Source organism: Pholcus phalangioides, unplaced genomic scaffold (genome assembly GCF_987345545.1).
Source record: "Pholcus phalangioides strain wild (caught in Gottingen) unplaced genomic scaffold, Ppha-v1.0 ptg000022l_1, whole genome shotgun sequence".
Taxonomy (NCBI): Eukaryota; Metazoa; Arthropoda; class Arachnida; order Araneae; family Pholcidae; genus Pholcus; species Pholcus phalangioides.
The window spans coordinates 19,602,723-19,618,160 of NW_028301615.1; the positions used below are offsets into that span (position 1 = coordinate 19,602,723).

Below are 15,438 nucleotides of genomic sequence, written 5' to 3' on the forward strand. Positions count from 1 at the left end.
AGTGTGGGTTGCAACCCCTCTTCCCCGGGCAGAAGGGTGGATCGTGCTGATGATGTAGAGCAGTGGTTTTTGCCACCGCTGCAATGGTCGAGTGGTCATAGTGACGAACTCGCATCGCGAGGTCCCGGGTTCAAACCCTACTGTCGCCGTAGTGGTGGTCGGCTGAAGTTTGTTTTCTGTGGTTCCCAACTTCAAGGTGCAAATGCAAACCGATCTCCCTATTAACAAGTCTCGCTGCAGAGAGCAGCAGGACTACAACAATAAAATCTTCAAGCATTACACTTCACTCATAGTTTGAAAAATATGTGGTACATGGCAGCACTATAACAAGCATTGCACAGAAACAAGCTTCACAACACACACACACACACATTCCAACATGTACCAATTCATTAGAAGTTCTGCAGAGGAATATGGACGAGGTACATGTGTGGTTTAGTAATAGTTTTTTTTGCCACCAGCTCCCTTGCCATGGCAATATTTAACCACCGCTTCCCCCAGGATAGTCTAAAAAAGAACTACCATTCGCAGCACTATATAGGCAATACTACCCCAGGGGTGTAAATTTCACCCTTTTAAACCTCTTTTTCAATATACATAAATGATAGGTGCGGAAATGCATGCCTGCCCCAGCTGACCAAGCATTTGAGTCTGTTCAAGACAAGAAAAATATAATATTTTCAAAGTATAGTATGAAACCCGCTGCAGAAAAAGGACAAAGCTCACAGCTTTTTATTGCACTTTGTAAGAAGAGGAGTCTGTGTCAGACAATTCCGATAATAGATTGAAGGTGTATAGCCGTGGTTCTCAAATTTTCCTCACCTGCGGCTTTCTTGCCCTAGTCAATTTTGATCTATGGCTCCCCAGAATAGTCTAAAAAAAAACACTCCAAGGTTCAACAACGAACAGGCACATATAGATATCGCGAGCTCCCCTGCAACGTCGTTGACAAAAGTTAGTGATGTCCCCTAGGAGCTGTGATGTGCCCTTTGAGAACCTTTCTTTCAAACTGAGCACAACTCAGGTCTATCACCATGGGCAATTTATTACCTAGTGAGTTGTGCCAAAAGTGTAAGTGTGTGTACCTAACACTCGTGAGTATGTATCTAGTGTTGCGTCTGATTTTTCAGTTCTGCCTGCCATCTATATTTCAGAAAAGAAGTGAGTGAAGTGCGACTTCATGTCTGGTGGCAGCTCTGTGTTTGGATACATAGATAATTAGATTTTTTTCTATAGTCTACACGAGTAATCCTAGAACAAATGTAGTTATTTTAATTTCATGCATTAACAATAAAAACTTTCTAAAATGCAGTCTTTGATTATTTGAGTTGGAAAAGTATGGGGAAAAAATTGGAAAAGTTATTTAGCCTATAGAGGGCATAGTAACTTTTTCGGAGGTGTACGTCGTACGTAATTATGCATAGATTTTTTTAGGTACCATTCAAGGGTTAAACTATTGGCAGTTGAATATTTTTTCTCAGCTAAGTGGACTACGACCAAGACGGCTAAACGAGAGGTGCACAGCCTCCGGTCCGTGAAAGATGTTATGGTGAAAAAGTATCAGTAGTAAAATTCTGATCATATTTCCTTCAGGAAAAACATATCGGGATCTATGCTGAGCCATCACCAATTATCGTCAAAAAAATTGTCAGACGTAAGTAAATTATCTAAGGACAGCCAAAGAAAAAAAAACATTGCTGAGGGAAAGTAAAGATGATAATTAGCTCAAGAAATTGTCAGACGAGCAAAGTTGCTAACAAAAGAAAGAAAAACTGTCATAGGTGAGTAAAGTTGCCAAGAGTACGGTGTGGAGAAATGCATTAAAAGTGAGGATAAATCGCCAGTGTGGAGAGAAAGTCTACTTCAGCTCACAATCGACGAAAATGTAATTCATTTAAAAAAAATCAAAATTTTGTGAGGTGAGAAAAATGTCAGAAAGCATGGCGAGAAGTTACCAAGAGTGAAACTAAGTCATGCTTTTGGACCTCTTGTCCTTTTTCCTTTCCTTTGGGGACATCCTTTTTAGCTTGTTTGCATTCTTTCTTCATGGGTGGCCATGGTTGGCCATTTTCTTCCATTGGTATTTTTTTTCTGTCTTTTTGTTATCATCCTTTGGTTTCTAGGTTGCCATTTCCTTTTTTTACTGTTGATTATCATCTGAAGGTGAAGTCATTAGTAATAATAGGCTTTTGTGAAGGCTTTTGATAGGCTTTTGAATCAATTCATTCAGTTAACATTTTACTGCTTTTCTTTTTTTTTTTTCTTGTCGATACAATGTATCATGTAATATAACATTTTCCCAGTATGTTAAATTCAGTTTTTCTTGTTGGAATATCTCATTTTGGATTTTGTCACCTTATAATGATAACCTTGTACATGTCAAAAAGTCATTTTCAAGAAAAGATTTATGTAACGGTTTTGATTATAAGGGGATGATTTGTGTTCTATCAGGTTGTACATTTATATTTGCAATTTTTATTAATTTTTGCACACTAGCAGTTATAGTTTTTATTTAGCAAGCATGTTTTAATTGAGTCCAGAGGCTGTTTTGGACCAAATGCAGAGGTTTTTTTACCCTGACCATTGTATTATTAAAAGGGAGTCCTGGGATTTTATTTATAACGCAGAATTTTTTTTCTGGAATCATGTTTTTATTTATAGCCTGTTCATTTTATATGTCGATCCATTTTCAATCCAGTATCTACTTGACTGCACACCAACTATGGTTATATATTGCCATTCAACAATTTCCAACCAGTGGAGTTCGGTGAGAAATGAAGGTGTGCCATCTCTCTCTATGGTTAGTCGCCTCAGGCTTGGTAGGTAAAGAACTTATTTTCAATGTTCTGACCTTGGATTTGAACCTGTGGACCTTGTGTGACAGCAACCTTTGTGGTGGAACATGAGCATCTTACTACTGCACCACTGACACTTATTCAGTATCTGTCTACGACGATATATATTTTTAATCTTGATCCATTATTGAGATGAAGTAAGAATGTTGTTTTGTTTGTTATTGTTTTGTCTTACATTTTTTTTAACAGCCATAGTATTATTTCTTTTTGGCAATTTTTTTTTCCATTTTAAAGAAAGATGTCGAGACCGTGACTTCATTGTGGTGAGGTGACTTATACTTTCGCACATTTTTCTCACCAAAGAAAAAAAAAGGCAACACATTGCCAGAAAAATATTGTGCAATAGCTGTTCTAGACAAGGATGTTTAGAGATGTCGTGAGTTTGATACCCTTTTCATCCTTGTCAGAAAATTTTCTGATGCAGAGGTACAACAGAAACTGCGGCAACGTGACTACAGTAAAAAGGTTAATACTGGAGGAAGTCCCATACACCGCGGGGTACGCACACCAATCTCTTGGCAAGTCAAAAAACAATATGTCAAATTCTGCTATTCGGCAATAAATTGTAGGCCCTGGTCTAAATTGGCTCTCATGTGCAGAAAATCATTGTGGTGGGACAAAATTGATCAATTATGTCGATTAAGTTTTCTAGATATTCTCTGGCTAGTGAAGGAGCTGACAAACAAACAGGCTCCATCCAACCCAATGATTACAGTCTAATTACACATAGATGGTTCAATCTTGAACCAGATGTGTAAGCATCTCATATTTCCCCCTTTTTTTATTGTCATCTTTTTCTTTTATTGTGAGCCAAAGAGAGCACCAGCAATTGGTAATGAAAGTAGCCCACCTATTAACGTTACTTGCACTAGCAGAGCAAGAAGAGTTTTTACTATAGAATGTGCAGTGAGCCCCTCTCCCCTCCAAGATGGGCCTTGAGTACAATATAATCTAAACTTGGCTATGCGCATATATTTTGAAACACATTTCCCCTTCACTAGACTTTCAAATCAATTCACAATTACAATATATTTCATTTTTATGTCATCCTCTATTTATTTCAATTCTTTTCTTATTGTTATTTTTTTTACACGAAGCAGCATTCAAATGAGATGATCAAAACCAGTTTCATCAAATAAGCACAAAGAAAGTAACCATAATGCAAGATTTTTTTTTACTCTCCGAAGGGAAAGGCTAAGGCTAACGGATTAACCTTGATAGTCAGCTGCAATTTGTAACATTGCTTTAACTGGGGTAAAAATGTAAGACCCGGGAAATGCAAGCCTACGTTGCAAATTCACACAAAAAGGTAGCGCTTCTGTATGTGTCCATACCCGTGTTGGGCTTTTTTGAGCCATTTCCATAGTAGTCTGAACTCCAGAACTTTGCCACTGGACTTATCCCGTTGCAGAGATCTCTTCCACCCCAGCTTCGTGGCAAAGTCTGGAACATAGTAGTCTGCAATCTGATACGTTTTCAGGGACCAAAATTTTGCCATCACTGTAGCTTTAAACTGAAAAAAAAGAAAGAAAAAAACAAAAACAGAAATCCTGATAATTGTAAAGGAAGTTTTTCCAATACAGTTCGGTCCATGCATTGCAAAAGTGATAACATTGTCCATTCTAATAAGCACAGTCTGTTGTATATGCATGGAAACCAATTTTCCTTCTTCTTAAATATTAGTGTTTCAGTGTTATTGAATAATAATTCTATTCCATTGTGCCTTTTGAAGGTCATTGACCCCTACCGTTGGTTAGAAGATCCTGATTCGGAAGAAACGAAAGCATTTGTTGAGGCTCAGAATGCAGTAACTGTACCATATCTGGAGAACTGTCCATACAGGAAGCAGCTGAAAGAGAGGTAAGTCATGTCTATATGAATATTTCATTTTTATAACCTTTGAACAAATGCATACAGTCAAACCTGCTTATAACGTTTTCCCGCTTAGTATGGCATATTTTCATGGTCTCAACTCTAAGTAATTCTCATTAAGATTTTCCACTTGCAACGTTTTTCATGACTTTTTTGAAAAATTTTATAAGCGATATTGACTGTACACCTTATTTACTCACGCATAGGTTGAGGTATGATTTTAGAGATCAAAATAATGAAAACCAGATTTATTACTGCTAGTCTTTATTTCATTTATTCCCATATAATGGTATAAAATGCAAGTATTAAAGCAAACACACATTTCCTAGCTCTATCATCTGTCGTCTATATACTAGAGCCTTCCTGTTTTTTTCACCCTCACATGTCCTCCAATCCATGCAGGGCTTTGATATGCAAACCATGTGACCCACTTCTAAAGATTGGCCCAGCAGTAAGCTATAATTGCACTGTGTGGTCATATCTGGTGGAAGTTCGTTTTCTGAAATTTTCTTGAATGCAAGCCGGTTTCCCATTTGAAAAGTTTCTCCACAGATTGCTGGCAGACCTTCAACACGATACTTGTGTAGCATGGGAAATTCAAGCATTTATCTTTTCTTCGAAATATGGAACACTGCAAAACATGACTGCACAGCAAGCACACAAAATAAGCACATTTCTGACAACCTTAATTATGTGGATGCATGCACAGACTCAGAACACACATTCCAGCAGAATTCGGCAGAAGAATGTGTACAAGGTGCATATACAGTGAAGTAGTAGTAGTACAATTGCAGCCTGATATAGACAGCTAAAAAAAAATTACGCAATGAATCCTTTGCTCTCTCAAATAGGATGACTCAGGTTTTTGAAGCTGTGAAAATTTAATAGAAACCTTGTCCTACACTCAAGTAAATATAGTATTCAAATTTCACAGTCTATTTTTGTCTTCAAAAATCCATAAAATTTCTGTGTCCAGTCTCGATCCTTCAGTGTTCATGGCAATATTTAATTCAGGCTCTTTGATATTTATGTTCAATTTTTCGATATCAAGTTCATAATTTTTAAAATTAGAATAAGTTTTTTAATGTGTGCATATACAGTAAAACCCCTCTTAAGAGACACCCCGTAGATGCTGTCACACCTCCTTTATGGCCAAATAATAATATCCCTGTGTATAATAAAAGTACCCTTTCGAATTTAGGTACTCCTTTTCTTTGATTAATGGTCACCCCTCTTTTATGGCCAAATTTTTTTGTCCCACTGGATGTCCACAAAAGAGAGGTTTTACTGTATGTTTTACATTCTGTATTTAGTAGCAACTTCATTGTTATTTACAGGATTACAAAGTTGTGGGACTACCCTAAGTATGGATGTCCCAGAAAAGAAGGAAAGTGGTATTTCTTTTCGATGAATACAGGCTTACAAAATCAGAGGTATTTAGCATTACTAAAGTATTTAATGATAAATGTGGGCTCACACTAAATATGAGCAAAAAATAATTTTTACACCGGCATGAAAGTTCAAAATTAAGCCTTTAACGCAGAGCAGCGGTTCCCAACCTTTTTCAGTCCGCGTACCCGCACCCCCAAATCCTCCAGGCATTCCATCACCCTAATCTATGTCACCCATTAAAGATTCTGAAAACTTCTCCAAAAAAATTGTATGTTGAATTAAATTGTCTATCTTTACATAATATAGTTTTTTATTTTTGAAGTAAGCAAACAAACACAAAGATTCGAAGAAAAAAAAAAGTATTTGGGCCTGTATTTTTAATGTATTTTAATGCCCACAAATATTGCTATACTATACAAAAACATTTCTATACTATTTTTTATTTACTCACACAGTTATCCAATGCTATGGGTTAGAGTTAATACTTACCAGGGTTGGTAAAAAAACCGGTTTTTTTGAAAAAAACCAAAAACCGGGTTTTTTGGTTTAAACCAGTTTTTTGTTTTAAATAGTATTAACATTAAAAACAATGAAATTTCTGAAAAATCATTCAAACTTCCAATAATTAACGAAAATAAAATGTTTATTAATGTAATTAACACTATTCCCATGCTAATTAATCAATAAATATTTATTAAACTGTAACAAAAACCAACTTTTGCCATTTAATTATTTTTTGCTTAAATCAATGGATTACTGTGTAATTGAAAATTCTTTTAATGTTATTATTAATCATATAATATATAAAGGTTTTTCTCCAGTTACTTTCAGTATACTTAATTACAAAGCTATTTTGTCAAAAGTAATAAAAATTAGGTGAATATAATGCATTTAATGATGCATAAATAATGCAGATTAATTAACAATGATTTACGATATACAGGGTGATTATAACTAACGTTCTGATTTCAAAACACAGTAAAAAAAGAACGATTGTCAGAATGACTTGAAAATTGACATGAATATTCCTGAAAAAATTCAATTTTATTTGATAAAGGGGAAAAAATACTTAAAAATGTAAAATTAATGACATCATCCAACATGTGGGAAATTTGCTCGCAGAATGGAAACGATAGCCAGTCAAGGCAAAATTATAACTTAATTATAGCATTGCACGAGTCCATAATTCACGGAAACATCACAAAAAAAATGAAGTAATTGAACAAATAACTACAATTTACTCAAAAAATGTTAAATATGTTGTCCACCGCGTGTTCTGGCTATGAGGTTGAAAGCACAAAAATTCTTGTTCAACAGCAGAATCGGAATATGCCATGGTCATAATGTGGATGTGCTTGCAATTCAGCTTTATTAAACCAAGCGCGCCCCCTTTCCCCCGTTCATATTCCTGAGGAATGAGGAACTTCTAATATATAGGGAATGTGCTGGAGATTACAATTCATCAAAGTTTGCAATCTGACCACTGTTTATAACATTTTGAGGTACCCCCACAGCCAGTAGTTGCAAGGGTTAAGGTGCGTCCTGTCAAAATGGGTCTTCAGCAGCTGCTTTGCTGGTATTGCAATGTGCATCTTGATAGAAGTTCTATCCACACACTGACGCTGTGGAAGTGCCGAAATGATGTGGTTGCGCAAAATAGATTATACTGCTGGCCAAGTACAGCATCATTTACTTGCACATTTTGCACTTTTTTCTTTTGCGAAAGAAACGTCCATTGCTTCAGGAGTATCCATGCAAATTTTCAGGTCATTCCGATCAGTACTTATTGTATAGTTTTGGAATCAAAACTTAAATTATAATCACCCTTTATATAGCTGATTATTTTTTATAAATCTGTTACTACTATACAGTAGAACCTTGATTAACTGGGCTTAACAGTGTGTGTGTGTGTGTGTGTGAGAAAGTATAAAAAAACAACTATTGAATATTAAGACTGGGAGATATACAGTAGGAGATGTGCTACTTCTTATGGGAATGAAAATGTATGTGAGGTAATGTAACAACTAGTACACTGGTCTTTGTCCTTTAAGGACAGCTGGTGTCTTTATTGGATTATAGGACCACCTGCCCCTACCATGATGGTGTCACTACTGTAGCTGCTTCTTTGTGAAGGGAAAAAGAAAGCCTGTGAGATATGTAATACACCACTACATTTAGATGTGTGATGCAATCCTTATTCATGAATTTGCTAAAGATAGAGCATCATAATGTAGCCAAAGGTTAGAAAATGTTGTAAGAATGAGAAGTTTTGGCTTATGTATAACTTTAAATGACTAAGATACTTCATATGAAAAATATATATATATTCTGGCCACTTTTATGAGACTTTTTGAAAAAAACCACTTATAAAATCTTATGTCATTTAAAGATATACCGTCAGAATGTACCCCAAGAATATAAAATGAGGTAAAAATGAAACATTTTGGCTAATAATGAACAAATATGGTATTTTTCAGGGAAAAAAAATGATATTTAGGCCACTTTTATCTGATTTTTTGAAAAAAACCAAAGTGGTTTTTTTAAAAAAAAACCAGTTGGTTAAAACCAAGGTTTAAACCAACGTGGTTTAAACCAAACAACCCTGATACTTACAGAGCTCATTTTCTAAATTCATTTACAACAGAACACATTCTGTTCTCTTCTCACATTCTTCTCTACTTTGTTGTTCTTTATTCTATTTGTCTAACAGCCTACTTTCTGCAAAAATTATTCTCCAATGGCGTTATTTTATCAGGATCATCCCACATCGCAGAGGAGAGGTGGCCTTTCTTGCATTTGCACCTATACTATATTTAACGTCTAGTATTTTATATTAAAATGAGCATTTCTAAAATTTGTGCTACCAAAAAGCAAATAATACACAAGAGCTTCTTTGCATTAAACTCAAAAGAAATCAGATTTTTAGCAGTGGTAGAAGGTAGAAAAAGATTTATATAACAAAGAACATAAATTTTATATAATGCTAGTAATACTCTGTAATATTATAGACAAGACGTTATTTTATAAACAAAAAATTTCAAATCAATTCAATGATTAGTTTAAAAGAATGTTTAGAAAAAAACTAATTTTTTCTAAACATCCAGTGATACTATTTAAATCTCATTTGGGCTTGAAGGGTTAATGAAAGTCTTGTAGGGTCCCATTGGCCCACCCGTTTGGACAGCACTGGGAATAAGTTGTATTTTGTTTTGTCAAATAGTGCTTGATCTTGTGCACACACACACACACATTTGAGAGTAATCAATGAAAATACTTAAATCTTCAGGACTTGACAAATCACAGGTGTTACCATGCCAACCAAAAAAAAATTGTATTGGCACCTAAAATTTTACATGTTTACTAAATCTCAGTCAGACAACACAATATTTTGAGAATTATGTATGCGTGTCTGCCAATGTAGAAAGAACAAATCACTAGTCCTCAGCAAAGTTGAAAAAATATTATTTTGGACCATTTTTCTTGAAAATAAATGTGCCTGACTCCTAAGAGATTTGGCTAATGCCAAATTTTTTTTCTTGATTTGTTAAACCTTGTCTTAATCTCATAATCAGTCTACTTTTATTTCCATTTATGATAATTCCTGCATGTATAACAGACAACTGTGCTTTTTTCCTCTGGCGTTCTTTTTGAAGAAAACTTTTTTTTCTGGTGTGTACTAAATGTACAGACAATGCTCGCAGGGGTGGGAACTCTGCGCCAATTGCGCCAAAACTAATATCTTGCGCCATCCTGCTCCAATAGCGTATTTTCGCATTTTTCTGCACCAAATAGCAAATTTTGCTTCAGTATGCCCGGAATTTTGGAAAGGACGCCAAAAAATTTTTGTTCCTGCTAGCCACCAAACGTTTCTTTACGAGAAGAGCGTGTTTTATTCCACTATACTTAAACTATCGGCCCCTGATCGGGCTTTCCATCGCGAAACCCCGATATTGTCTGTGATCGTGGAACTGAAGATGGCTTGCAATGCCTTTCAGCTTTAAAATGCAAATTCGAGTGTTTCCGTTTAAAAAAAAAAGTCGTCACTGGAAGCAGCAGAACTTACTGTAGTCGATTGTCATTGTGCTAAATCTCGATGTTTCGTGAAAAAAATTTTCATTCCGGGAGTAAAAAGTGCATGTCCGCCGAATTACGAATGTTAGTTTAGAAACTTTGCAGAATATCGCCAATGTTGCCAAATAACGAGCGTTAAATCGTCAATATCGCCAAATAACGAGTGTCAGATCGCCAATCTCGCCAGATAATGAGTGCTGAATCGCCAAACATCGAGTTGATTCTTCCGAAATTCTCTCCTATTTTGCAACAATTTCTTTCCGAGTATAAAAAAATTAAAAACTTATAAAATTTTTTTAGCTCATTTGAAGTGCTGCTGTTCAAGGCAGCAAATAGTGCCCTCAGTAAGCAAAAATCATCTTAAATAGACGAGTGCAAAAAATTTTATGACAGCCGCTATTTCAAACAAGGTGTCAAAAGCCTAAAACACAAAAAACAAAAATCAAGCTGACGAAAAGATATTTGATAACAAAAGACAGTGCAGTTTTATTTTGAAAAGGGTTGAGGGTTAATGAAAATATTCTTGTTAATTTCACTGTTCCAATTTATAAATATCTGCTCCGAATCCCATATTTTGCTGCTCCAAATCTCGAATTTGCTGCTCCAAATCCTGAATTTGCTGCTCCAAAACTGCTCCGAATCCTGAATTTTGCTGCTCCGAAATGGACTTCGTCACTTCCCACCCCTGTGCTCGTTATAATGACCCCATGCTATAGCAACCATTCTATTATAATGATTGATAGGATAAGCGCCAATTTTTTTTCATGTAACAACTGTCCTATAGTCTACATTTTTTTTCCAATATAACATCAGTCTTGATAGAACAATAGGGTCATTATAATGAATGACGACTGTGTATGCATTTTTAAATACACATAGTAATCCACTATTTTTAATTGTGCCTATTTGATCTGTTTCAGTGTGATATATTTTCAAGATACTCTGCAAAGTGAGCCCAAAGTCTTAATAGATCCAAACACTTTTTCTGAAGATGGAACAGTGGCCATCCAAGAATATGCTCACTCAGAGGATGGTGCTTACTTTGCTTATGGTATCAGTGAGAGTGGCTCAGATTGGATAAAAATCAAGGTTGAGTTGTATATGTATTTTTTTAATATGGAGGAAACTTGCAAAGATCTTCATGCACCACAAAGTATTCTGCGATAAAGAAGTTATATACCGTATATACTCAAGTATAAGTCAACCCCCCCCCCCCCCCCACTTCAGGACCACCAAAACTGCAATAAATTGAAAACCCGTGTATAAACCGACCCCACAAAAAAACTATTTTTACTGTACTAACTGTTTTTATTGTACAATCTGTAAGTTATCATGTAGGAAATTACAGTAATTCACAGGTTTTCTTAAATGAATATGAGTTGTTTGCTTGACAGAAAAAAAAAATTATGCAGCAAATACTGTAGGATTGTAATTATCTGAACCTTTATTAACCAAGGTTTAGCTTATTGGAGGTACAGTAGACTCTATAATCAGCTAATCTGCACTACTTTGACCCATCCAGTAATCCAGAATTTTTTAGGCAGGTTCCCTTGGAGCATATATATAGATGAGGCAAACATCTCACTGTATGCCTGTGTGAAAAAGTTTATATTATTTATATAAAGCTTTAGTGAAGAAAACCTTTACTGTCTTCATTAGATCATTTTATTACAATATGCAGTAGTAATTTTCAAATAATTTTTCTGTAAGCACGATTTCCACTATTTATGGTTTTAATTTAATTTGTGATAATTTATGGTTTTATTTTATTTAACACCAAAATTCTGTAAGTTCCAAATTATCCAAAATTTAACTTATCGTTAGGTCCCATTCACATTAGCTCAGATAATCAGAGGATCCCCTACTGTACCACTACCAGGGAAGAAGAAAGAAAGAAGCATCTCCCTATTTTCCCTTCAAATCAAATTTCAATAGTTTATGCTGATTTTTCACTAAACTGTTACAAAATATTTTATTTTTGAAATTTATTTTTAAAGGTGAGGGATGTGGAGAAACTGGAGGATTTGCCTGATGAATTGATTAAAGTCAAGTTCAGTGGAATTGCGTGGACACATGATCATAAAGGATTCTTTTATTCTGTGAGTGATTGCCATCTGCCATTTTTTTTGTGAATGAACTTCTGTTGTATTCAAATTAATTTGCATGACTCATGTAATATCATGTATCATGCTACACAATCAAATTCCAGAAAAACTGCTTTACCACATTAGTGATGCGCTCTAACAACTGCAGTAATCTATGGAAATATTTATTTTTCAAATAATTTTTTTTTTATCTTGGTTAATGTCATAATTTTGCAATTTAAAAAATCTTAGATATTACATTGTTTGTGATGCATAAGTTTTAAGGATATAAATATGCTAAAGTTGTGTGTGTAATGCTGGACAATGATCCTCTTGTCATCATTTTTTTTTCTTTCTTGATCTGATTTATGTCCCTTGAAATGAGACATCCTCCCCAACGTACAAGTAATGCCAATAACATATTTGACAACCTTTTACTAGCCTCAAAGAAGCATGATTCAATAACACTTAATATATCTTTTTTAAATTCATTTTTTATTCATTTCAATTTCAAATCAAGATGATGGGGGGGGGGGGGATTAGCCAATAGGTCAGTAGACCCATACTGGTTGACATAATTCGAAATTTATAATGAGTATTACTGAACATAATTACATATTATTCATCGTAAATGACAGAAGATAAAAAATGAAAGAAGAAATTGCATAAATTCTGTGAGGAAAAAAATTTAATTTAGAACGAAATGAAATTTCTATGATTCTTTCTCATAAATAATTATTTTTAAAATTATTAGCAATAGCAGGAAGTGCAATTTCATAAGACACTCATATTGCATGATTTTCATTGTAGCATACGTAATTAAAAATTGGTAATAATATTGTAATATGTAACAATGGGGTTGATTAATAAATTAACTGGAAAGAAGCAAACTTTTGCATACGATTTTATTTTTTTAATCATGATCTTTATCATTATTTGTCTTTCAGGCTTACCTTGACCTTGCTGCTGATGGTACTGACACTACATGCAATGAAAACCAAAAGCTCTATTATCACAAAGTTGGTACGAAGCAATCTGAAGATATACTGGTAGCAGAATTTCCAGAGCATCCAAAATGGCTTGTGTATGTTCCTTTTTCATTCCCTTATGGCATGTTTGTTCCATATACAAGCAGTTCAGGATAAGTCAAACTCTGATTATTTGAATGTGCTAAAGTATAGGTTTTCTTTCTGCTTCAAGACTTTCAATATTATTTTAGTTTTAAAATGTTTCCATAACTTTAAAGGAAGAACATTTTTATAATTATTAAAATTACAGTAAAAGTCCATTATAATGACAGTTCACAATCAGGGGGGAAGATTGTCATTATAACTGACTTCTTGTTATAAATTATAGTTTCTTTGACTGTAGAAACATAAAAATGGGGAAAAAACACTAGATTAATTTACTTTTCTTTTTCCCTTTATTCTGAACTACTTTTGCTGAAAGAGTTAATTGTGCTTACACGTACACAATGTTGATTGTACAAAAGCAGAAAAAGTTGACGATGGAAGCCTGCATTTTTTTGTTACTTCATTTTTTTTTTCCACATTTGAATAAAATCAAGTTTTGTTTTGATTGCTAAACTTTTCCTTTCCACAGCAAAAAATAAAAATACTAAAAAAATCTGAGAATATTTTCGATTCTAATCGGAGACAAAATTTTTACGTTGAAAAAAAAGCTGCAAGTTCTCAGCGAAACACAACTTACCACAATGTAAATGATTACGACTTGTTTGACCTGTGTCCAGTTTTGGAAGATTTCAAAAAGAGGAGGATGGGAGAGGATTTTTCCAGGACCTGCCCACAGATAAAATTGCTTTTTTCCTACCTATACAGATAAACAAGAAGATAATATACAGCATGTGATCCTTTTATCTATTGGGAGAGGCATTGACATATCCCGTTTGTAAACACCTATGAATAGGGTGGAGAGATTTTTAAAAAATGCCCCGCTTTTCGGTTCATTTTATGTGTAATTCGTAAATAAAGGGGAAAATAAAGCATGCTTTTTGAGAGTTGTTTAGGGAATGTGTTCTAAGATTTTCGTTTATAAATAACTCTCTATAGGCACATATTTTTTTGTTTCTTTAACATTAGCTGTTAACAATTAGTTGTGAATTACTTTGAGATTCTTGTTATAAGCTGTATAATAACAGACTTTTACTGCATTAAGAGTTTTTGTGAAAGTATAGTTATTTTATATGGATGGGTAATCAATTGGTTTGAAGTTTTTATAATTCAAACTTTTTTCTGTTCCCTTCAGCTTTGAATTAACCAAGCTTGACTGTATATAAAATTGATTTTCTGTATTATGTGTATGATCAGATAGATTTTGCTGGGAACTCTGATAGAGCAAAAAAACTTGTAAAGCCAGTCATGGCACAGGTTGTCTCTCCCATGGGGGATAAGCAAAACAAGACCAGACTTCTGACTTAAATGATAGGCTTTTTTAAAAGTTCTTCAAAGATGGATGAATGCCCAAAGTTATAATTTTCTAGCAACAATAACTCCTAGGCCTCAACAATAATTTTTTTTTGGCTTTAATACAAATATTGTATTGCATAACCTTAAGCATAATAAAAAAAATTGTGGTTATCATTTTTCTAATTTTCTGAATAATTTATTTTAATTTGCTCTTAATGGGAAAATGTGTTTACTTTGCTGCCTCAAATGTTTGAATTCATGAAATTCAGCTCACATTAGAAGACTTTTTTTTTTTTCAGCGTTGCGGAGGTCTCTGAATGTGGGAGGTATTTGATAGTAAAAGTTGAAGAAACCATTCCAAATTGTATGCTCTACTATTGTGATTTGCAATCTTTACCGAATGGAATTGCAGGTGTTGTCTTATCTGAGCTTCTATTTTCAAAACTACTCTTTGGGTTTTATGTCTTAATTCAGTGGGTACAGACTAATGTTGCTGTTTTATTCTTCAGGGAAACTTCCACTTAAATGCATTATAGATAAATTTGAAGCGGAATATGATGTTATTGCAACTCAGGGAAACATATTTACTGTGCGAACAAACAAGGATTCTGCAAACTACCGACTTGTCAACATTGATGTTACTAATCCTGGCCAGGTGAGTTCAGTCAATTGAAATTCACCATCGTGTTTATATTCAATCATGACCAAATTTTTTCTACGGGATACTTTGGAATACAA

General features: G+C 34.4%; 1 protein-coding gene across 1 annotated transcript in view; it reads left to right on the forward strand.

Annotated features, from left to right (window-relative positions):
- The window catches only part of LOC149069958 (prolyl endopeptidase-like), a 38,636-nt gene that overhangs the window by 1,353 nt on the left and 21,845 nt on the right, over positions 1–15,438 (forward strand). The window contains exons 2-8 of the mRNA XM_089250156.1: positions 4,588–4,715; positions 6,065–6,160; positions 11,111–11,279; positions 12,188–12,289; positions 13,222–13,358; positions 15,000–15,112; positions 15,210–15,355. Of these exons, the coding sequence (XP_089106282.1) occupies positions 4,588–4,715; positions 6,065–6,160; positions 11,111–11,279; positions 12,188–12,289; positions 13,222–13,358; positions 15,000–15,112; positions 15,210–15,355 (891 nt within the window). The remainder of the gene's footprint in view (positions 1–4,587; positions 4,716–6,064; positions 6,161–11,110; positions 11,280–12,187; positions 12,290–13,221; positions 13,359–14,999; positions 15,113–15,209; positions 15,356–15,438) is intronic.